At 40.9% G+C, this 23,798-nt stretch overlaps 1 protein-coding gene and 1 long non-coding RNA gene across 10 annotated transcripts in view; one reads left to right on the plus strand and one right to left on the minus strand.

Annotated features, from left to right (window-relative positions):
* The window catches only part of LOC146357421 (uncharacterized), a 36,830-nt gene that overhangs the window by 3,857 nt on the left and 9,175 nt on the right, over positions 1 to 23,798 (plus strand). Inside the window, exons 2-3 of one of the 2 annotated variants that reach the window (XR_014789626.1) lie at positions 6,353 to 6,474; positions 20,617 to 20,708. This is a non-coding gene — a long non-coding RNA (uncharacterized LOC146357421). The remainder of the gene's footprint in view (positions 1 to 6,352; positions 6,475 to 20,616; positions 20,709 to 23,798) is intronic. The other variant, XR_014789627.1, reaches the window with a different exon arrangement.
* Positions 3,985 to 23,798, minus strand: part of RBM25 (RNA binding motif protein 25) — a 45,659-nt gene continuing 25,845 nt past the window's right edge. For 4 of the 8 annotated variants that reach the window (XM_084847337.1, XM_084847307.1, XM_084847328.1 and 1 more), the window contains 13 exons: positions 22,965 to 23,147; positions 20,877 to 20,930; positions 20,546 to 20,629; positions 16,459 to 16,739; positions 15,740 to 15,944; positions 15,222 to 15,311; positions 12,820 to 12,893; positions 10,805 to 10,955; positions 9,862 to 10,186; positions 6,252 to 6,526; positions 5,231 to 5,329; positions 4,244 to 4,291; positions 3,985 to 4,093 (listed from right to left, as the gene is read on the minus strand). In XM_084847337.1, coding sequence (XP_084703463.1) covers positions 4,001 to 4,093; positions 4,244 to 4,291; positions 5,231 to 5,329; positions 6,252 to 6,526; positions 9,862 to 10,186; positions 10,805 to 10,955; positions 12,820 to 12,893; positions 15,222 to 15,311; positions 15,740 to 15,944; positions 16,459 to 16,739; positions 20,546 to 20,629; positions 20,877 to 20,930; positions 22,965 to 23,147 — 1,962 coding nt within the window. In that variant the 3' untranslated portion in view covers positions 3,985 to 4,000. The remainder of the gene's footprint in view (positions 4,094 to 4,243; positions 4,292 to 5,230; positions 5,330 to 6,251; positions 6,527 to 9,861; positions 10,187 to 10,804; positions 10,956 to 12,819; positions 12,894 to 15,221; positions 15,312 to 15,739; positions 15,945 to 16,458; positions 16,740 to 20,545; positions 20,630 to 20,876; positions 20,931 to 22,964; positions 23,148 to 23,798) is intronic. The other 4 variants (XM_084847371.1, XM_084847344.1, XM_084847361.1 and 1 more) reach the window with 1 other exon arrangement.

A 23,798-nucleotide genomic window follows, 5' to 3' on the forward strand; every position in this document is an offset into this window, starting at 1 on the left:
TTTTGCTAGGTGCAGAACTTGCTATTTATCCCTATTAAATGTCATTCTGTTATCAGCCCAGTGATCTAGCCTATCAAGATCACTTTGAATTTTGTTTCTGTCTTCCAGGGTATTAGCTATCCCACCCAATTTTGTGTCATCTGCAAATTTGATGAGCATTCCCTGCACATCCTCATTCAAGTTATTAATAAAAATGTTGAAGAGCACTGGGCCCAGGACTGAGCCCTGCGGTACCCCACTCGTTAGCTCTCCCCAGTTTGAGAAGGTCCTATTGATAAGCACTCTTTGAGTCTGATTCTGTAGCCAACTGTGGATCCAGCTATTTATTTATTTATTTTCATTTCTATGCCACCCAATAGCCGAAGCTCTCAAGCGGTTCACAAAAAATAGTTGTTTCATCTAGCCCACTTTTAGCTAGTGCTAATCAGGATATCATGGGGCACTTTGTCGAAAACTTTGCTGAAGTCAAGGTATATTATGCCCACAACATTCCCACAGTCCACAAGGGAGGTTACCTCATCAAAAAAATGAGATCAGATTAGTCTGGCAGGATTTGTTTTTACTCAAAGCCAATGTGGATTTGTCAATCACTGCATTGTTTTCAAGGTGCTTCCAGATGGATTGCTTTATCATCTGCTCCAGAATTTTCCCAGGGATTGATGTCAGACTGACTGGTCTGTAGTTCCCAGGTTCCTCTTTTTTGCCCTTTCTGAAGATAGGAACATTAGCCCTCCAGTCATTTGGCACTTCACCTGTCCTCCATGATTTCTCAAAGATAATAGACAGTGGTTCTGAGAGTTCTTCTGCCAGTTCCTTTATGACTCTAGGATGCAGTTCATCTGGCCCTGGAGAGTTGAACTCATTCAAAGTAATTAGGTGTTCCTTGACCATATGCCTATCAATCTCAAGCTGCAATCCTGCCCTTTCAGCCTGTACTTTGCCTTTGCCAGGGGGGTCATAGATCCTCTTTCAGAAGACTGAGCCAAAGTAATTGAGCACTTCCGCCTTTTGTCATCCGTTATCATTTTGCTATCCTTAGTGAATGGTTGAACCATTTCTTTCCTGTTTTTTACCATGCACGTATCTGAAGAAAGCCGTTTCGTTGCTTTTAGTGTCCCTTGCTAACCTCAGCTCATGCTCAGCTTTAGCCTTCCTGATGCCATCCCTGCAATTCTGTGCTACCTGCCTGTACTCTTCCTTTGTAGCTTGGCCTTCCTTCCACTTCCTACGTGTGTCCTTTTTTATCAGGTCATTTCTAAGCATTTTGTGAAGACACATTGGCTTCTTCTGTTGTCTTCCACCGAGCATACTGATATCCGTCTCAGTGTCATCCTCCATTTTGGTGCTTGCCTTGCTAGTGAACGCCTTTTTAAAAAAAGGCTGCCTCATATTACACTGAACACCTGCCTGCAAAGCACCTTTAGTCCAGCAGCTGCTTTCAGCTCCCCCACATCAGATTGCAAAAAGAAAATCTCCCAAGCCCTGATGAACGTGGGAATGTGTTGACCAGCTTTAATTTATTTTAGGGACTTGTGCTGTTGTGCAAGAATGCCTCTGATATTTAGCAAAGCATCCCCATATTCCTTTGTCAGTGTCTTCCCTTCCTAGTATACACCCTTTTAACAAACAGTCTGTCTCGTGTTACGCTGAAGAACACCTGTCCATAAAGCATCTTCTCTCCTGTAGCCACAGCTCCCCACAGCTCCTCCTTGTCACTTCCCTCCCTGCCTGGCTGTCACATATACATATGGGTTACAGAATGGTGAGTGGGCTTGCTAAACACAAGTGTCACAGCGAAGCAGTAAAACAAGGTAGAAAATTGAGCAGATTTCATGTCAGGAGTAAAATGGAGGCAAAAATTTCCTAGTAGTGGTGATTTGCTCCTGTACACTTGCGCAGGACTGAAAAGAATTTAAAAGTTATGAATGCATTTGAGACACTCTCTTATCCTTCCTTTATTTTTAGGTGCATGGGGCAGAGGGCACTAAGAAATGATATGGGAGGATGGCGGCAGCAGTAGCAAGGAGGAGTGGCAAGTGTTTTCGCTACTTTTGCTGGGCTGTTCTGTAGCCATTCTGGTCAACTGATAATGAAGTCACTCTGCTGGGTTCGGACAAGACAACAAACCACTGTGGCTCTGAACAACACTAAAGCAAGCTATGGGTCCTCAAGGGTGGCTTGTTCATGAAAAATAAGGGGGGTGTTTAGACAATCAGTGAGGGAAACAACACAACATTGGTTGTTTCCCCTGCACTTGCCAGTTGCATGACCAGGATTGCCCTAATTATCCCTCCCATGCTGCAGTGACTTTTCACCCACCCTACAACCTGTACTGCAAGCCATGGGTTGTAGGGTGATGAAATGTCACCATGGCCAAGCTGGGTTCAGATGTCATGGCAACCTGCAGCATAGTGCGGGTAATCCCGGTTGCACAACTGGCACGCACAGAGGAAACAACCAACACTGCTTTGTTTCCCCTGCTGACCAGTCAAGCCCATCTTGCAGAAACCATGCCAGCTTTGCAAAACATGCGACTTTCTATGGCTGATCAGCCATGGTGGGTTGTTGTGTCATGCAAACCATGTCACTGTGATAGACTGCAATATCACATTAACAAGATATCTACACATCCATTACTTTCTGAAATGAATCATAAGCAGTGACAACCTTAAAACATAAGTAATCAGAGTCCAGATCAAATATATACATTTTAATATCTGAAATATTTACATGGTGGAACCTTTATAGGATCCCATTTGTTAAGAACAGTTTTTTTCAGATGTCTTCTTATAATGCAAGAATTCAGTAACTCAGGGTCAGTTACACCTTCTAAATAGGACAACCTGCATTCCTTCAGAGAGATATCAGAAGAGTGGCGTTAAAAAAAAAATGGAGACAATCGTTGCTTCCTGGAAAATGTTCATCCTGCAGTCAAGAAGGCCCAGAGCATACAGTCTTTTTACTTGTGTATGAGATTTTTTAAAATGCAATTTACAGTACATTGTTCTTTATACCACATCAGCATAAAACCCATACAGAGTAATGGGAAATACCACCCTCTAGATCGCTTACAGTACAAAAAAATAAAGTCACAGCTGACTTGATGGCTTACATAAAACAACTTTTTCTATTGTCTGAAAACAGGTGATGTAATATTGTAAACTGTTGTGCTCAAGTTATATCTTTAAACCTTTTCTTTCCAAAAGTATCCCAAACTGGTATATGGATTTTCTTTTAAATAATAGAAAAGAATATTTAAGATGTTAGGTTTGTATTAGGAGGGCTAAAATCAGATAAATGTAACAATGTGTGTACTATTTAGCCTTGATTTAAAAAAAACCAAATACATGTATCTGAACTTCTGTCATTAGCGTAACTGAACAAAGGGTCTCATATAATGAGCAGGAGGGAATCAATAGCTTTACAAGGATGCCAGAGCTGGTGCAAGCCCACCATGTTTTCTACAGGTTCATCTATAAATATTACAAAATCCAACAAGGGAACGAGTCCACATCCATGCAGATGAAAACTGTATGCCAGCAAAATGACTCCCATCCATTTTTAGAATTTTAAAGTTTATTATGATCTTTAAAAATGGAGGGGAAAGAAGAGGTTGATGCATTCACATAAAATTCAGTTATTTTGGTATCTGGTAGGTGCAGATGTTTCCTAAAACATGGGTCTTCTTAATATTTACAAGGATCAATTTAGAAGATGAAGATCAGAGACGGTATACAGCAGCTGCATTTTATAAACCATATCTTTAACTGTACCCAGTGAATGGAAAACCATCAATGCAGGATTCAGATAATTACAACCAAGGAAGCTGAATGGGGCAAGGAGGACCTTAGTGTAACAGAGGATGGGGGAAAAAATTCACATTTTCTACATTTAAAAAATACAGGTCTCACAGTTGTCTCTGAGGATAGAGAAACTTCAAAGTTCTTCAGTGATGTGAAACAAAAATTGAAATGGAGCCCCCAAAACCAAAAAGGATTCTTTATTTCACCAGACCAATCTTTTTAGCTTCTGTTTCATATATCAATAATCTCCACATTTTGACTATAAAAACTTCTGCTTCTTCATCTAGCACCTGCAGTAAGAAAGGGTGGGGGGAGAGAGAAAGTCAATTTTAGGGCATTAACAGTCTTTCAACACATTTTGGGGAAGCACTGTTTTTATTCAGATAAAGAATTACAAGTTTACATATGTTAGACATTCTGAATGTTTAACGTTCACCTACCATAGCAACATCATCCAGGATGCTCTGCGGTGAACTATGAGCCATAACCTGAAAAAGAGACACAGATGTAGAGAAGTTGAGGACACAGCACTCAACTGATTCTGAAAATGGAATCATGAAAGATTTAGAAATGTTATCCACATAATACAAAATTTAAGCTAACAAAACATCTTAAATCCATCAAAAGCAAGATAATTGCTTTTCATTTCAAATTACATCCTTTTCTAGGAACACTCCAGCAAATAAAGCAGTTATTCATGCTAAATAGTTTGAAAGGTAGGCCAAAACATACTTTCAAAATGTACTCTTTGAGGCATTCCAATGTTATTTGTAACTGGCTGAGCTAGGCTGGAGCAGAAGCCAACCCGAAACCAAGTCCTCACACTGTTTGTTATAGTTACAGCAGACGGTAGCTCCCAAAACAGATCACCTACAGAAGTCTTTAGATTATGGGATGTATGTTCAACATCAACCTCTTCACCCCGTACCATCAGTTTAAAAACAAACACACAAAAACCAATGACAGCATTAGGGATGTACGGATTTTGCTAAACCTGTTTTGCAGATTGTCAGGTATCTTTCATTTCGTTGTCTGCTCACGGACAGAAACTGATTTTTTCTAAGGGATGTACAAGAATTTTGTTCCTGTTTGCAAGTGTGCACTTGTGCAAATCCCCCTGCCCCCCAAGTAAAGAACCAGTTTGCAAGTTTGGACGACTGAGAAAAAGCCAGTACGCTGCAAAATCCACAGGTCTGAGTCACAGAAATCTGAACTCAGCTGAATCTGTTGCGGATCTCTCAAATAGCTATATATTTGTGCACAGAAGACTAAGCAACACACAAGGACTGTCAACAGTTTCCTCTGAATCAACTATCATGAAATAGAAAAATATAAATGAAATAGAAAAGTAGAAGTGAGAGAAAATGTAGCAACTTCCATCCAAAGGATAAGCCAGCCAAAGTATATATTTATAAATATCAGTTTACCTTTGAGCAAACAAAGTCAACTAGTGTTGCTTCTTCTTCACCAATATATTCTATTATTTTCTTGTTGATCCATGGTCTAATTCGACGTTCCATTAATGTCTAGAATAGAAAGTAGTATCACTTTAGATAGTTTCCCACTTCCTATTTGCACCACACACTTTTAATAGCTTGGTTAGGAGCCACTGGTAGAAAAAAAATCCAATATTAGGACTATAAGATTTAAATCAGTAAATAAACCAATTAAGATTAATTCACAGTTTAATTAGTGTGGGGCATACCTGTCTAATTTTTGAATGTTTTATTGTAATAGAATAAATAGAGAAAATGTTTTGAGGCTGCAATCCTACACACAATTGCCTATAGTCAATGGGACTTCTGATTAGACATGCATAGAATTGTTCCATAGGATGGCCTTTCTGACAATAAGTGGTCACTTGTTTATTAAATACTAAATTATCTCACAGTTCCTTCAATTTCTTAAAGGGGCACCTATATTGAGGTTGTTGTAATATGTAAGAAAATTAAGTAGACCAGTTAAAAGACAAATGTTTAGATCAACTAAAATTGTTCATGTTTGGTTGCTAGCATTCCCACAAAACATGAAAACCAGGATACTTTAACCCTCCCCATTCTTGCATGCTGCAATGTGTGAGCTGAAGGGGGGAGGGGAGAAAAGAGTGCTATGTGTGCACACATATGCATTGGAAGGGTGCGCACGCACGCATGCACACACATGTTCATTCCCCCCATCTAACACCAGATGGGACCTTCAGGGCTGAAAAGGTTATGGATCCCTGATCTAGAGCAACAAAAGGAACATGAAAGCAAAGCATCATTTATACTACATATCTGACTATTTTTATTATAATGTTGTATTTTCTGGTCTTAAATTTTGGAAGATTCAGCTAGTGGGGCTACAGAAATCTGATAAAATAAATATTACGTGACATTTGGGCTGTCAGATGGCTGTAATGAGTGTCCTGGATATCTTACGCAAGATATTGTAAAATTTTACACTCACTGAATCCACGATAGACCAGTCAAGAGGATAAGCGAACAGCTCCGGTTTGGCTGTGGGGATTTTCTCAATTAGACTCTTAATGTGTTTGCGCTTCTCTTCAGTGTTGACACTGCCTTTGGAGGAGCCTTTGTCTTCATCACCATAATCTAGAGGCACCAGTTTCCTTTTCCGGGGCATATCATCACTGTCTTCATCTTCAAATTTATTGAAGACACTGTCTACGGTGAGTTTCTTTCTTTTTACAGCATTGGGCTGGTTAGGACTATTGCAGGCACCTACAGTATAAAGGAAAATTATTTATTTATTTATTTCATTTCATTTCTATACCGCCCAATAGCCGAAGCTCTCTGGGCGGTTCACAAAAATTAAACCCAAACAACACACAATAAAACAATTTAAAATATATAGAACATTAAAACCACAATATAACAATACAACCACAATAAAACCTAACAGCAATGCTGGAGTTTAAAATACAGATTTAAAACAGCAAAGATAAAAATTTAGAATGCTAAAATGCCTGGGAAAATAAAAAAGTCTTCACCTGGCGCCGAAAGGAGTACAATGTAGGCGCCAGGCGAACCCCACTAGGGAGCTCATTCCAGAGCCGGGGTGCCACAGCAGAAAAAGCCCTCCTCCTAGTAGCCACCCGCCTCACTTCCTTTGGCAGGGGCTCAAGGAGAAGGGCCGCTGATGATGATCTTAAGGTCCGGGCAGGCACACATGGGAGGAGGCGATCCTTCAGGTAACCTGGCCCCAAGCCGTTAAGGGCTCTGAATGTTAACACCAGCACTTTGAATCGGGCCCGGAAATGGACTGGCAGCCAGTGCAGCTGGAGAAGTACTGGCGTAATATGAGCTTGCAGGCCAGTCCCTGTTAACAATCTTGCTGCCCTATTTTGGACCAGCTGAAGTTTCCGGACCATTTTCAAAGGCAGCCCCACGTATAATGCATTGCAGTAATCCAGATGAGAAGTTATCAGAGCATGGATAACTGTAGCTAGGCTATCTCTGTCCAGATAAGGGCGTAGTTGGTATACCAGCCTAAGCTGATAAAAAGTGCTCCATGCCACTGAATTCACCTGTGCTTCAAGTGACAGTTCTGGATCCAAGAGCACCCCCAAACTACGAACCTGATCCTTTAGGGGGAGTGCAACCCCCTCCAGAACAGGTTGAATATCACCTAGCCGGGCAGACGAACCACCCACTAACAGTACCTCCATCTTGTCTGGATTGAGTTTCAGTTTATTGGCCCTCATCCAGTCCATTACTGTGCCCAGGCACTGATTCAGAACAGCCACTGCCTCAGCTGGTTTTGATGAGAAAGAGAGGTAGAGCTGGGTGTCATCTGCATATTGATGGCACCTCAGTCCACACCTCCGGATAACCTCTCCCAATGGTTTCATGTAGATGTTAAACAGCATGGGGGATAAAACAGAGCCCTGTGGAACCCCATGGCACAATTATTATGGCACAGAGCAATAATCCCCCAGCACCACCTTCTGGAATCAGCCACCCAAGCAGGAGCGGAACCACTGTAGTGCAGTGCCTCCAACTCCTAACCCAGACAACCTATCCAGAAGGATACCATGGTTGATGGTATTGACAGCCGCTGAGAGGTCCAGGAGAATCAACAGGGTCGCACTCCCCCTGTCCCTCTCCTGGCAGAGGTCATCCCACAGGGCGACCAAGGCAGTTTCCGTTCCAAAACCAGGCCTGAAGCCCGATTGAAATGGATCTAAATAATCAGTTTCATTCAAGAGTGCCTGGAGCTGTCCTACAACCACCCGCTCAAGCACCTTGCCCAGGAAGGGGATGTTGGCCACTGGCCTATAATTGTTAACATCCTCTGGGTCCAGGTTAGGCTTTTTCAGGAGTGGTCTAATTACTGCCTCTTTTAAAGCAGCAGGCACCACTCCCTCTCTCAAGGAGGAATTTACAACCTCCTGGACCCAGCCAGACAACCCCTCCTTGTTTGATTTAATAAGCCATGAAGGGCAAGGGTCAAGCACATAAGTGGTCGATCGGACTTGGCCAAGCACCTTGTCCACATCCTCAGGCCTCAGTAACTGAAACTCATCCAATAAAACTGGACCAGACGGTGCTCTGAACGCCTCTACCAATGGAACTGCATTAATGGTGGTGTCCAATTCATGACGAATCTGAGCGACTTTATCCTCAAAGTGCTGTGCAAACTCGTCACAGCGTGCTACCGAGGGTTCCACCGTCTCTCTCCCTGGCCCAGAATGTAACAGGCCGCGAACCACTCGGAAAAGCTCCGCTGGACAACACTGAGAAGATGCAGTGCTGGTGGAAAAGAACTGTCTCTTTGCCACCCTCACCGCCACAGAGTAGGCTCGATAGTGGGCTCTTACCTGTGTTCGGTCAGACTCAGCACGAGTTTTCCTCCACCTGCATTCTAGCCGTCTCCACTCTTGCTTCATTGCCCTCAGCTCAGGTGTATACCAAGGAGCTGGCCGGGTTCTGCTCAGAGGGAGAGGGCGCTTGGGCGCGATCGTGTCAACCGCCCGAGTCATCTCTGCATTCCACATAGCGACCTGGGCTTCGACAGGAGCACCAGCCATACCAGCAGGAAAATCCCCCAGAGCCCTCTGGAATCCATCGGAATCCATTAATCTCCAGGGGCGGACCATTTTAATAGGTCCCCCACCCTTGCAGAGGGGAAAGGCCACCAGGAGTCTAAACCTCAGCAGGAAGTGATCTGACCATGACAAAGGGACAGATGTTAATTCCTCCACTTTCAGATCACCATCCTCCTGCCCAGTCGAGAAAACCAGATCAAGCGTGTGTCCTTTTATATGCTTTGGGCCGATGACATGTTGAGACAGCCCCATGGTTGTCATGGCGGCCATGAAGTCCTGAGCCACCCCGGATACAGCGGCCTCGGCATGGAAGTTGAGATCCCCCAAGACCATCATCCTAGGGGTCCTCAACACCTCCGTTAGCTCAGGCAGGGAGTCTGATGGGCAGCGGGGTGGGCGGTACACCAACAGAATCCCTAATCTGTCCCGGGTACCCAACACAAGGTACAAACACTCAAGATCTGCACTCGAACGAGCAGGAAGCCTGGAGAGGGAGATTGAATTCCTATAGACCACGGCAACCCCCCCTCCCCGACCCTCAAGTCAGTGTTGGTGCTGCACTGAGTACCCAGGAGGGCACAGCTGGGAGAGAGTGACCCCTCCCAGTTCCCCCACCCAGGTCTCAGTATATTAGAATGAATATCAGAAATATTCATTCTAATATATTTAAACACAAATTCCTCCAGGGGTTCTGCTACATTCAAGGTAAAATCTGAACAATTAAAATCCAGAGGATATGAAAAAAAAAATTAAACAGGGAAGGGAAGATATTTACTAGAACACAGAAACTAGGATTGAAGAGTTTTACCCTATTCTGTCTCATCCAGCTTTTCTGTGCTTAAATGAATAAATAATTATACATTCAGGAGGTTTGAAGCGGGGGGGGGGGTCGGGTAGACAGAGAGAACATAATTAGACTTGAAGGTAGTTGTGCCCCATTTTGGATGCAGCTCCCTTTCTTTTCGCCTTCATCAAACCCTTAAAAAGGAAAGCAAAACATAAACTTGCCCAGTTTGAGGCTAAGTCCTATTTTAGGCCTATATTCCTCTGGCTGCTGCTGATCAGGAGAGTTTTCATGTGGGATGATGATGCCACAAGGAGATTCATCCCCAGGGGTGTTCGGAGTTGCATTGCCACTTGCTGATGAAACAGATGGAGCTGAGCTGATGGGGCGCAGTGTTGGTTTAAGGCAGGGCTTTTGCTCTGGCTCTTCCTCCTCCTCTTCAGGTTCTTCCCTCTTCTCTTCTTTTTCTTGCTTTTCTTCCTCCTCCTCCTCCGATTCTGGCTCCTGTTTGGTTTGTGGCTGTCGACGCCTTTCAGCCTCTTGTTCCATCTGTGGAACAAGAAAAATTGAGTGCATCAAATTTAGTGATTGTGAGACTAACATTGTAGCCCTTATTTTCTTGATACAATGTACTCATTTGGAGTTAAAACATATAAAGCAAGCCTGGTTGTCCCCCTGCTCCAACAGATAATCCTAGTTAATCCAAGGCAGTTTTTTAAAAGCTCAATTTTATTATGATTTTTATTAATATTATTATTAATTTATATCCCACCTTTTTTCTTCTTGCAAGGAACCCAAGGTGGCTTACACTATCCTCCTCCTCTCCACTTTATCCTCACAACAACAACCCTGTGAGGTAGGTTGGGCTGAGAGTCTGAGACTGGCCCAAAGTCACCAGTGAGCTTCCATGGCCAAGTGGCGACTAGAACCTGGATCTCTCGGCTCCCAGTCCAACACTCTCACCATTACACTACACTGGATTTATAAGAAATAATCCAGATTAACTGATATTTATATAAAAAGAGATTTGAAACCAAAAACTGATTTCCACATGAGCATGGGGATAAACTCAGTCACAAATCTCTAGCTTTCTCAATTACTTGACATAGTCTACTACTTTACAAGAATGCTAATTCATGACCCTTTTCCAGAAAAGAAGTTTCTTACCCTCTGTAACTCTGCATCTGGATCTGGATGTCCTTCTGCAAGAAGACGTTGTCTGATTTCTTCTAGTTCTTCCTTTTCCCTCTTTCTATCCCGTTCATCTGCTTCCATTTCCTTCTCCCTGTCTCGCAATCGTTTCTGCAGAGCACTTCCCCTGGAACATATATTCACATTTGATTGACAAGGTCTTGCAACACAAAGGTTTCCCCGTGAATGTTTCTCAAAGATAAGCACACCATAAACGCTCTGTTCAAAATGTGGATCATAAAATTTCATATTTCATTCTCTAGATGTCAAAGAAATAACTTTCTGTTAAGCAGGAAAGCTGAATAAGCAGGTGGCTTGATCCATGCTCTGGCAACTTCTAGGTTAGACTACTGTAATACATTATATGCCTCTGAAGATGGTTTGGAAACTGCAGTTAGTTCAGAATATGGCTGACACACTATTAATGGGGAATGGACATTATAGGCATATTATGCTCATGCTTTGCCAACTGCATTGGCTCTTGGTCTGTTTCCAAGTTGAATTTGAAATTTATTTAGAAATATTTTTATACTGCTTATTATGTACAACATAGCCAGGCTGTTTACAATACTAACATTATAGTGCAAATATGATTAGGCTAACACAATCACTATACAATAAAAGCAATAAAACCCAACAGCCACAACATTACAAAATTCTATGACAGAATTCAAGGTGCTAGTCTTGACCTTTAAAGCTTTTCATGCCTTGGACAGGGTTCCTGAAGGATCACTTGTAACCATATATGCCTTCACATAGTGAGATCCTCACTGGAGACTTCTCCAGGTTCCCCCACCTTCTGAGGAGCAGCAGGTGTTATCAGGGAGAGGGCCTTTTCAGTGGTGGTACCCTGGCTTTGGAATGCTTTTCCCAGAGAGGCTTGCCCGGCACTCAATCTGATGTCTTTCTGGCACCAGGCAAAGACCTTTCTATTTTCCCAGGCATTATAGCTTTTTAAACTTCTGTTTAAAAAGTTTCAAAGAGTTGCTTTTTTAAAACTTTGTTTAATGTATTAGTTGTTTTATTATGTTTTATTGAAAATTGGCCTGATGATGCATTTGAAGGGCAAGGTATAAATCTAATTAATAGTTGAAATATATTTTCAAGAGATCCAAATTATAAATTGCAGTCCTAGCAAAACATACACAGGAACGATTTAGAGCCCTTGGTTTCTGAGCCCAATTTAAAGTGTTGGTTTTGACCTTTAAAGCCTGAAACAGTTTGGAACGAAATTACTTGAAGGACCGCCTTCCCCCATATCAGGTTGCCCGCACTTTAAGATCAGCAAGAGAGGCCCTTCTCATTTGCCCACCTGTGAGAGCAGATAGGTGGGCGAGTACACAAGAGAGGTTTTTTTCTGCAATGGCCACACACCTTTGGAACAAGGTGCCATCAGGGGTTCACCAGGCCTTATCACTGCAGGCTTTTAAGAAGGGCCTAAAGACTTAATTGTTTACTCTGGCCTTTCCCTGATTATGTTTTATCAGACTGGGTAATAGCTGCAATTGTGTTGTAGGTTGTCTTATGCTGGTGTTTGTTGTCTTTTGGAACATTTGCTGCTTTTGTTACCACATTGTTTTATTATATGAATTTCATTATATGCATTTTATTGTTATACACTAAAGGCAGCCTAGAAAAAATTAAAATGAAATATATGTGTGAATTATGTGTAATCTTTTCTCAAGTGTCTTGACAGAAAGGCAGCCTAGACATTTTAAAAATAAAAATTGCTGCAGACATTTCATCCTGGTGGCAGGATTGGTCAAAGGTTCTAAGTGGTGCTCAGTATAGCTATTGTGGTGGAGATGGAGAATCCAGGGATACCAAAATTGTGATCAGTTTCCCTTAAAATCACTGAAACTCCTATCACCACTGGGTCAGATCACAAGGTTTCCTGCTGATAATATGCAAAACCTTTTAATAGCAGCTATGAGAAATTTAATGAAGCCAGAGAACATAAACTGATCTGATTCAGCGCATGCTAAACATACCTGTAATATTTTGGATCATCTCTGTCATCATCATAATCTTCTAGAAATTCTTTTAGACGTTTAGCTTCTTTTGCCTGTAAAAGTTGAACACATTTAATATTGCCTTAATAGTCTTCTTATTTCTAACATCATTTTTCTAGTACACTGTCTTTGCATAGAAGCTCTTCCCTACCAGAAAGTTTCTAAAATGCCACTTTCCTTTGTTCTAGGTGAATAATTGCTACTAGTTCATTTTCCCAGTCTCTGGGACTGTATCACCTCCTCACCATTTACTGAACAACCCGATTCATGCACTGACAGTTAACTTCCCAGTTTTTTCTGGTCTCCCCAGTTTCTCAAACACAGAGAACTAAAACAGAGTGATGATAGGTTACTTAATGAGCTGAGGTTTTTTTTTGGGGGGGAGTCCAACTCTACCCCAAGTTGTCTGCATAATCTAAAGAGTAAGGATTTAGAAGAAGTACTTCTTCACACAGCGTGTAGTTAAACTATGCAATTCGCTACCACAGGAAGTAGTGATGACCACCAGTTTGGATGGCTTTAAAAAGGGGTTAGACAAATTCCTGGAGGAAAAGGCTATAAACGGCTACTAGTCTTGATGGCTATGTGCTACCTCCAGTACCAGAGGCAGTGAGCCTATGTACACCAGTTACTGGGGAACATGGGTGGAAGGGTGCTGTTGTGCTCATACCCTGCTTGTGGGTCCCCGGTCAACAGCTGATTGACCACTGTGTGAACAGAATGCTGGACCAGATGGACCCGTGGTCTGATCCAGCATGGCTCTTCTGTTCTTAATTTGGGGTGATTTGCATTAATGATGGCACCCCTACAATAATTTGATATTATATCTATAAGGGAGTGAAAAGAAGCACCAGTAAGATTTCTACCTTTCTTCTCCTCAAAGAACAAGGCAAAAACATGCATATACCTACAATAATGAATCTTGTATTTGTTGAAGACCCATCTTCTGTTAAGTAGGCATGCTTTTCCAGATCCATGGGAGGTTGACAAAATGGAAGGTATACCCTCAAATAATGGCAGACTAGTGCTTTTAGACAGCAACTGCAACTGTTTAGTGTAGTGAGCCTTATACTCTTTCCTCCCTGAGGAAGTAGAGCAGGCGTGGGCAACTTGTCGCCCTCCAGATGTTTGGCCTACAACTTCCATGATCCCTCCCCACTGGCTATGGGAGTTGGCCAAAACATCTGGAGGGCAACAAGTTGCTCATCCCCGAAGTAGAGGATTCAAATACATTTCAGCCCTTGTCTACTTTAAGCAGCCATGAGGAATGTCAAACCTTTTTCCTGATGACCTTGCACATTTGCTCAGAAGTAAGTGCCACTGAGTTCAAATAGGACTTCGCCCCTAGTAAGTATGCTTAGGATTGCATCCTTCACCCCCACCCCCCAACATTTACAGCAACATTCCATGGGCTTTTGGAATTACCAGCTGTGGGCAGTCTAAGCCTTTCACCTAGGCAACACTTGCTGCTTATAATGTTACAGGCTACCAGCAATACTACAAAGCTAATTATCTGTTTAAAGTTAGTTCGTATGAAGGCAATATGGTTTTATAGCACTGAGGTTTGCTTTTTAAAAAGTGTATGTTCTGAGCATTTATACTGAACACTGTAAAGCAAAAATGCAGGCAGCTATGTTGGTCCATTAGAAGCAATGGAAACAGTAAGATCTTTCTTAGGACAAACTAGAAGACACAACACAGTAACTAGTTTTTGAATTTTACAAGCTTCTTCCTTCAGTTTCAGGTGAATCAAAAAGGATAGCAGGGAAGAGAAAATATGCTGGTAGCAAAGGGGGTGCAGAAGCCACATATGCATTACGTTGCAGTCTCAAGATGGTGATTCAAGAAGCTCATTCCAGACTAATTAGATTATATTGTGTTCAGTGCAAAAGGAAATAGACAAAATGGGATAAAGCAACAATGGCCCTTTGAAGATATAAAAATCCAATAGTTATTCAAATCAGTCTCTACAGCTAATTGAAACTCATAGGCCCCTTGCAAGGCAGAGAGCAGAAGTAACAAAAATGTAAGAGCTGTATCAGCAAAGCTGGAATTAAGTTTTAGATGATGCACTAACTCTGGTGCCAAGGCATGACTGAATTTTCACTGTACAATAAAACACCTGAGAAGAGTGTAGGTTGCTGCTATAGAAGTGCCAAGCACTTTTGTATGTATAACGTTTTTCCATTTTTTTGTAGCTACATACCTACCCAAATATTTTGTCTTTGTTATTAACCTTTGCAAGTCACCTTGGAGGTTGTTTTGGCTGAAATATGGCACAGAAATAAACTTTAACATATACACCTATACTCAAGCAAACCTACTTTGCAATGCTGTTCAGGCATCTAATGAAAGCACTGGAAGAGTGATGAATCCCTTACCATTTCCCTTCGTCTTTCTTCTTCCCTCTCAGCTTCTTTTTCATATTCTCTAGTTTTCTTCCGTTCTCTGATCTCCCAGTTTTTAAGACGCTGAAACAAAACAACCTGTTTACTTTACAGTTCACCAGAGGACTAAAATACAGTCTCATTCTTTATTTGAGAACAGCAAAACCACCCAGGTTTATTTTAAAATCATATTATTTTGTCATCCTAGTATTCTATTCCACTAAAGACAGAATCTGAATCCTGTTCACCAATGCTACCAAATTATTAGAATATACAGTATGTACTGGAAATATGCATGCAGCAAACTTGCCCCATGCTAATGGAGTTGGATCCTAACTGCAACCAGAATTCCACACAGAGAACAGGGCTTTCCCGCCCAAAAGCTTCTCCGAAGGGACCATGGAATATGGTGGTGGGCTGCAGTGCAGTACTTTGCAGCTGAGTGAGAAGTAGCAGAAGTCAAAGACCCCCCCCCACACACACTCTAGGATCCTCTTTGGTTTCCCAGGTACCTCTTGATAAGCTGCTTCCTTTTCACGTAGCTTCCTTTCCAGTTTGCGCCGCTCATAGGCATCTTCTTCATCTTCTTCTCTATCCCTTTTCTTGTCCTTTTCTCGCTCCCGCTCCCGCTCTCTTTCCCTTTCCCGCTCTCTTTCCCTTTCCCGCTCTCTCTCTCGTTCTCTCTCCCGTTCCCTCTCTCTGTCTCTGCTTTTCTCTCTGTGAACAAACATGATGACAAATGATTAAAATGTTTTCAACATTTAGTAATGTGAAAAATAAAGTTTAGGTCTAATGAAATCGACGTTACAAGATAATCGAGGTATCATTCAATATGAGGTTTACAAAAATAATGATTTAGAGCCCACTTTAATTGAGCTTTTGCCTAAATTTCTGTCTGACTGCAAGTTGGCCACATAATTGCTCGTGTATAGTCATTAGGCAAATAACCTTTTGAACAATGACACAATATAGCAATATGCTGACTTTATATTACCAAACATCAGTGTCTCTGTAACAAGACGGTGGCTTTACTGACTGTCAGTCAAGCTGTATGAAGGGGCCTAAGGGATAAGGCACCACTCTTGTCATCAAATCATAATATTTAACACATTGTCGCATGATTTATTGTACACCGGGCTTTTGAAACACAGGTTGTATCCAGGAATTATTTCCCTTAGAAAATAAATATTAACAATATTACTAACAAGTATTCATTACAATACATATTTACCTAGATCTGCTTCGATCTTTATTGCGGTCTGAGCTTCTTTCACGGTCTCTCTCCCTCTCTCTTTCTCTGTCCCGGTCTCTTTCTTTAGGGCGGTCGCGGTCTCTATCCCGTTCTCGTTCACGCTCCCGTTCCTTCTCCTTCTCTCGTTCACGTTCTCTCTCCCTCTCTCTTTCACGCTCTCTCCTCTCTCTTTCACGCTCCCGTTCCCTCTCTCGTTCACGCCGCTCTTTTTCAATTTCTTGTCTCTCTTTCTCCTTTTTGCCTTTCTCCTCCTCCAGTTTCTAGAAACCAAGAGGATTTTCAAAGTTAATTTGTAGCTATAGTTGGGGGACCCACCCCACCACCACATAAAACACCCAAGGCTGGTAAGTGAGCATATCAAAATCACCAATAATTTAACACTTATTTAATCGTTTGCTTTCAACTCATAAGAATGAAAACAAAGTTCTGCAATCATAAGATAGATTTCGTGCAAAAAGCATATATCTAACATAGACCAGCAATCTCCAACCTTGGAAAGAAGGGCAATGCTCGCCTCATAAATATTATATATATATATATATATATATACACACATACATACACATACATATATATATATATACACACACACACACACATAGCGCATTGCCTATACTCCCCACCCCCCAAAAGACAGGAAAGCCCTTGAACACAAACAAGATGAACTTTTACCTGGAATAGTTAATCCTGGCCATGGAGACAAATAATTTAGTACGATGCTGACAAGGACAAGACAGCTGATTACCCCATACTGCACCCAAACCAAATTCATCCTATGTAAGGTGGGAGGTAAAGCAACTTCCAACTACATAGCGTTGCATATGTGCACACAACTACATATGTGACTGGAATTGTTTGGAACAGTGCATCTTCCCAATCATTTTATTCCCCCAATTTTCTTTCTTTTTAGCATACATTGCTAAAGTACTGGATTCTAAATTATGGGATCCTCAAGAATGAAAAGGTTGGAAATCACAGACAGACTAAAAGGTTATACAATATATTTTATTGAATTTCTATAAAGTGCATTTTTATTGAAAAAGACATGCCTATTACCAAAACTCCCATGAAGACAATAGAAAAATAAAGTCTCACTAAAATGATAGATAAATCCATCCTTGGAAGCAATTGGTGTGTGTTAACTTACAGATGCTGTGCTAGGACATGGACCGCCAACACTGGATTAACCTTGCCTACAAGCTATATTTCTGGGAGGAAGAGCAAGTACATGGTTCACAAGTAAACCAAAAAAAAAAAGAAACATAAGCCAAATATCAGCCTGATGGATGCCAGAATATTATGGGCATGATCCTTCCATGTACAAATGCACTGCCTGGAGGGATCCCACATATGGCATAACAGATCCCTTTTCCCACTCCTGGTCTCCTTGGTGCACACATGCAATCACCACACTAGGCTGTTTCAGGGAACGGGAGGCTCGTGTGCAACTCTCATCCCCCCCCCCCGACTTTTGCCACTTTGTGAAGGAATGTTTGCATTCCTTGACTGAGAAGGAGGTAGGGATGAGAGGGACACACAAGTCTCCCATTCCCAGTAATGGTCTGGTTCATTGCTGGCATAGGCACCCATGTGCCAAAGGGAGAGTAACAGAGCTCTGTTATTCCTTATGGTGATCCCTTTGTGCATGAATGCAGCACCAGTGTGAGGAAGGATCACACCCTAAGTATAGTTTATGCAGTTTAAATGGGGGGGGGGGAAGAGCCCCATTTGGCACCATGTTTACCACCAGTGAAATAAATTATGAACTGGAACAACAAAGTGTGCATATATTTCTCTCTTTCAACAAAGAATTTAAGACAACTTTAAAAACAATCTTACCTGTCAGACAGTCTTCTGGTGTGCACTCATGGACCAAAGAACCAAAAACAGGGTCACAGTAATAAAACTAATAAACAAGAGAGCAATATATCTAACCACCATGCTAAATGGAATCAAAAGTGAAATACAGTCAATATGGTGTTAGATACATTGAACTCACAAAAGAAAAGGGTACTTAAGAATCATGGAAAACAGCCATTATGAGGAGGAACAGGTGAAATTGCTCAAGATATGGGAATGTGGCAACCTAATCTCTAAGTGAAGTGTTCTTGTACAGTATAACTTGATCTTATAAGGCATATTAGTGTAAAAGTATTCAACTTTCAAAAGCAGAACTTACCTCAAATTCCTATACTTTTATAGAAAAGTTTATATACTGAAGTGGTCAATACTTACAGATTATTTTAGGTGTTCCAATAAAATTGTCATTGGCTAAGTTCCTGGATCCCCCCCCGCCCCAAACAATGTTTTTTTGTTTTGTTTTTGGTAGTAAAAGTCATGATCAAAATTTGTCTTGACTTTGGCTCTTAAGAAAAAGAGAAGCTTAAAATAAAAGCCTTTAAGATGCCAAAGGATAAATCAGCAGTCATTTTGTACTGAAATTCAAATAATAGGCTGCTTCCAAGTAAACAAAAGAATATGAAGTAAGAAATGAGATGGGAAAAGGATCAAAGATATGCTGAAATAATGAGCAAGGAGGATAGGTAGAAAAGCTATAAAATCTTACCTTAGGTTCTCTTCAGACTCATCTGTGCTGTAAATGGACGCCCCCTGCAATGTTGACACCCTAACAGTCTGATTATTGTTTTGTAAACTAACCAAAAAACATGCAAAGGTTCACTGTGCTCACTAGCCAGCCCCTTCTTAAACATCCCACCCAATATATGAAATGGCCCTTTTATATTAGAATTAGTTCCATCTATTTTAAAAAATAAATTTAAAATATTCCCCAATAGAATAGATCGAAGGCAATAAAATGCCCAATCGCTTCTGAAACAGTGAAGCATTTGTTTTTTTAAAAACATTTCTTTATATTTTAGTGACTTGTTGGGGCTTGGAAATAAGACTATGTTTCACCACTGATCAATTTCATATATCTTCAGGAACAGTTATCCTCAGGTTCTCATTCCCAAATAATATTGGAATATTTTGCATTGCCAGCAAGGTACATCCATTTTTGCTTTTAAGTTAGATATGCAAATAAGCATTACCCTGTAACCAGAGTATATATTACCATTTTATACCTTCAAACCATTACACCAATATTAGCAACAAAAGAGCACTCATTTCAGGGGTGAACATTTCACTGGTGTGGAGTACATCAGCCTTGGTGGGCAGTTATTATTCCATTAGAAGCTAAACATCAAGATACAGTGCATGCAGAGCTTGCATTTCACCACCCTTGCACCACCCTTCCCAACCGGAACACATTAATAAATTCACATTGCAGAAACTTCTGTAGGTTTCTCAGTGGGAACCCTGAGGTAGGATTTGCTGTACAAACACATTTCCAAGCCAGTTACCCCTTTGCATATTTTTCTGAGGGGGCATCCATAAATAATAAAAAAAACAGAAGCTCATACTTACATCCTATTCCATGTTACTTTCCAAGCTGTGTTTTTCATCTTGCATTAGTCACCATATGATCTCTATCATAATGGTGGGGGTCAATGAATAGATTAGCTTTATGGGAATTTACAGTTCTTCCATGCATCTAAATTTTGGTATAGTCTGATAATCACTAACCTAATTTATTTTACCCCCATTCTCAACTCAGAGCTACTAAATTAACTCTTAAGTTTAAATTAAGCATTAGAGCTCAGTAAAACACTGAGTCTGAATTATGTTTTACAGCTGCCTGAATATTGTGGGAGTCAGAATAAGTTTCACATAGCAGCCCAGTTTAATTATTTGGTCTTATGTAAATGGCTCTAGCCACTTTAGATGAATTTTAAGAAAAGCAGTGTCGAAGGGTGTTTTTTTTTAAGTATTAGTGTTGAGAGAAGACTGCAATGCAATCATTAGAAAATAAAAAGGTTAAGTACAAAATTAGACCACTTAAGTGGGAATTTGTCATTGTTGACTTTTTAGACATATATTATGCCTACTATAAAAATGATTAAGTGATATGGTTTTGTGTTTGCAAATTTTCTAACGGGGCAAGGGCAGGGACATTGGATTCTGTAAAAACCTAATTTTGTATAAACTGCAAAAACAAGTATACTACCTTGTGAGTATCTCTGAATTTACTGATCTCTCGCGATATCAGGTCCCTTTTGTCTTCTTCCATTTCTATAGCATTTATATCCTCCTGTAGGGAGAGAAGAACAGGAGACAAAATATTAAAACCCATCTGTACAGGAACAGGAGAACCAAAAGAAAAGCTGAAGGTTAGATGTTTTGTACCAGTCTTGTAAGAGATAAATAAAGGCCTTCTGCAGTACCAAACCTCACAGTCTGATGTTAAATGAATGAAAAAAAATTAGATGGACACGAGTCACAAATCTGGTAACTAGCAGTAAACATAGTCATTGTCAAAGCCTACAATGTAAACGAACCTTGGTGATGAGTGGATAAGGTATCAGTGGGGCCACTGGAAATCTGCGGAAAATCTGCGGAAAAATCCACGGAGATTTTTTTTTTTAAAAATAGATTGCACACTACTCTGAAAAAAAACAATGTTCTGTATGTTTGTAGAATAAGCAATTTTGTATTGCTGTGACCTTCGGTCTGACTCAACAAAATTACAGAAGAACCTCGCTAATTCTCCTTTTACTGATCTACTTCTCAGCAAAGGTTTAGTGAGTGTCATCTCACCCTGGCATGCCTCCATTTAAAATTGCAGGACATTATCATACTAGACAATCCTGCAAGCTAAACTACATTGTTAATCAGTGGCCAGTGCCTTTTGTGGTATTTTAAGCCTGGTTTTGTTTCTTACTCGCTAATTCGCAAAATTCAATAATCTCAAAGGGGATTCCCAACAGTTACTGCAAATTAGCGAGGTTCCCCACATCTGAAATCAAGAGTCAGATTTGCCATTTCCCCCCCACATTCTCAAATCTCCCACATTATCCCTCATCTTTTCAACAGACAAAATGGGCAAGGGAACCAGTCGGGGTTATACGCATTCAATAAAGGGGACAACAGTGCCTCAAAACCAGCTTTGCATGGCACCCGCTCCAATTTGTTGTTAATTATCTCCCCCACCATGCACAGAGCTTCTTGAGTCCCACTTCCTAAGTGATAAAGATGAGATGTCATGCTCATGTCCCATCTGCACCCCTAAATATCCAAGATGCACTTCCACCTTCTCAAGGGGTGGGAAGATAAGGACACAGTTACATAGTTCTTTGTTCTGACAGACCACACTAATTTAAAGCTCAGCCAAGTGTAGCTCTGGGTCAGCCTAAGCTAGCAATATTAAAGGAGGAAGTTCAATATTCAGTTCTTGTAAGGTGGGCTTGTAGAAAGTAACCCTCTCAACACTCATGCCTCTCAATCCCATTGCATTGTTTCTTATATATATATATATATATATATATATATATATGTATGTACATAACACAATCCATAATACGGATGAAACTTAAGAGTGACAACTTGCCTAGAAAGAGGTACAGAATGCAACAACGTCAGAGCAAGACTTACTCCTCATGTTAACTGGAGGTTAAAAGGAGTAGGAGGTTGTGTACTCACTCCCAGAGTAAAAAGTATTGTTTCGTGCACTGTTTTTCAAACACTTTACCAGCAGCCAAGCTATTTTACTGCCTGCTAGCAATGCGGTAAAGACGATAAAATGAAATGTAATAGGAAGTGCTGCAGACCCAGACCAAAATTTACTTTGGAACTCTAGCTGTGATTGGAATTGACAGGTGTTACAGCCCATCACTGAAACAATCATGGTATGTTTTCGAAGTCTTATTTGACATTACTACTACTAGGCCTTATCCTTTTTCTTCTACAAAAATGTTTAAAAGCCCAGTCATTATTAGTAGGATATTCACTGAAAGTGCAATATAGCATCTTGGGCTGAACATTACATTAAAAAAAAATATGGAAATCAGCTGGTCCACTAACCAAATGTTAACAAACCGATTTATAAAAACATAGCTTTCATACCTCAAAGATAACAAAGAGCTCCTTAGTTATGTGCACAAACATAATTAAAACAGGACAGTGAAAAAGGTTCAAGTTGCTAGCAATCAGCTGAGTTTTAGCTATTACACCAGTGCAAACCCCTATGACCCAGTGACTTGGGTCTTTTAAGATATCAAACATAACAGACAGGACCTCTGCTTTTAGGATCTCAAAAGCATCTCCCCATCTCAAAAAACAATCTGCAATTACTTCGAAACATTTTAGAAGGGATGAAAGGCTGAATCAAACCTGCTGAGATTCAAACCTGCAGCTCCAAGAAGTCTAGGCATTGCAACCCTTGTGTATACACACCTACAACATCCACAGGGTTTGGCATCTAGAACTGATTTAATTTCAATATGAAACATGAAAACTGCTGCTAACATCAAGGCTTGTTGATTTGTGTTCTCATCAGATGCTTTGAGCTAATGCACTGGCACAAGGTTTGGCCTTTATGTAGGGAGAGATGAAGTAAATCTGTTTGTGTCCAAAATCAAAACACATACGTCCTCCTTCTTTTCCTTTTTCTTCTTCCTGGGATGAGAGTCAGACTCTTGGGAGGGGGCATTGAGCTCGCTGGAATATTCCCGTATTAATACTTCAATGGCCCCTTTAATTAGCTGGTCTCTTCTCTTTGCTTCTTCATCAAGGGCTTCATCATCATCAGTCGTAGTTTCTGGCCTGGAGTTCTAAGAAACAATACAAATCTTGAAGTCAAGCATATAGGACATGGCAGAACTGTGCCCAAAATATTTATTGTATATGAACTGGATAGCTCTGCTGCATGAAATTAGACCTTGGATATCTTAAGTGTACTTAACATCCTAACAACCTTAAACTACAAGTTTACTCTGGATAAACAAAAGTAATACAGAAGTTACAGAAGAATCTTACAAATTTAGTTAGCGAACACAGCACTGATGCCAGGGTAGAGCAAAAGAGTCCAATCAAACTTGGGAAAGGGTGCTAGAAATCCACAGCAAACATATAAAGTCCATATATCTCCTCAGTTTTCACTTCCAGCAGCCTACCTCTTATATTCACTGTTGGAAGCACACAAGACTACATACAAAGCAATAAAATAACTGAAGCAAAATCTGTGCCAGAGATCTAGAACAGGAAACATTTCATACAATACAGCCACCTGTCTATCATTTTTGTCTAGCCTGACTAAGAACTGTAGTTGCCAGCACCCCAGAGCAGTCAAGCCCCTTACCTACTGGCATTTCCCTCAGGAAAGGGCAAGTGTATGTGTGTGTGCTTGTGTGTGGTGCTGCTGCTGCTCCAACACACTCTGTGCACCTTCAAGGAAGACACCTTCCATTTCCAATGCTCTCCTG

Source organism: Heloderma suspectum, chromosome 1 (assembly GCF_057233095.1).
Source record: "Heloderma suspectum isolate Gila_16-S chromosome 1, 16-S_ref, whole genome shotgun sequence".
NCBI lineage: Eukaryota > Metazoa > Chordata > Lepidosauria > Squamata > Helodermatidae > Heloderma > Heloderma suspectum.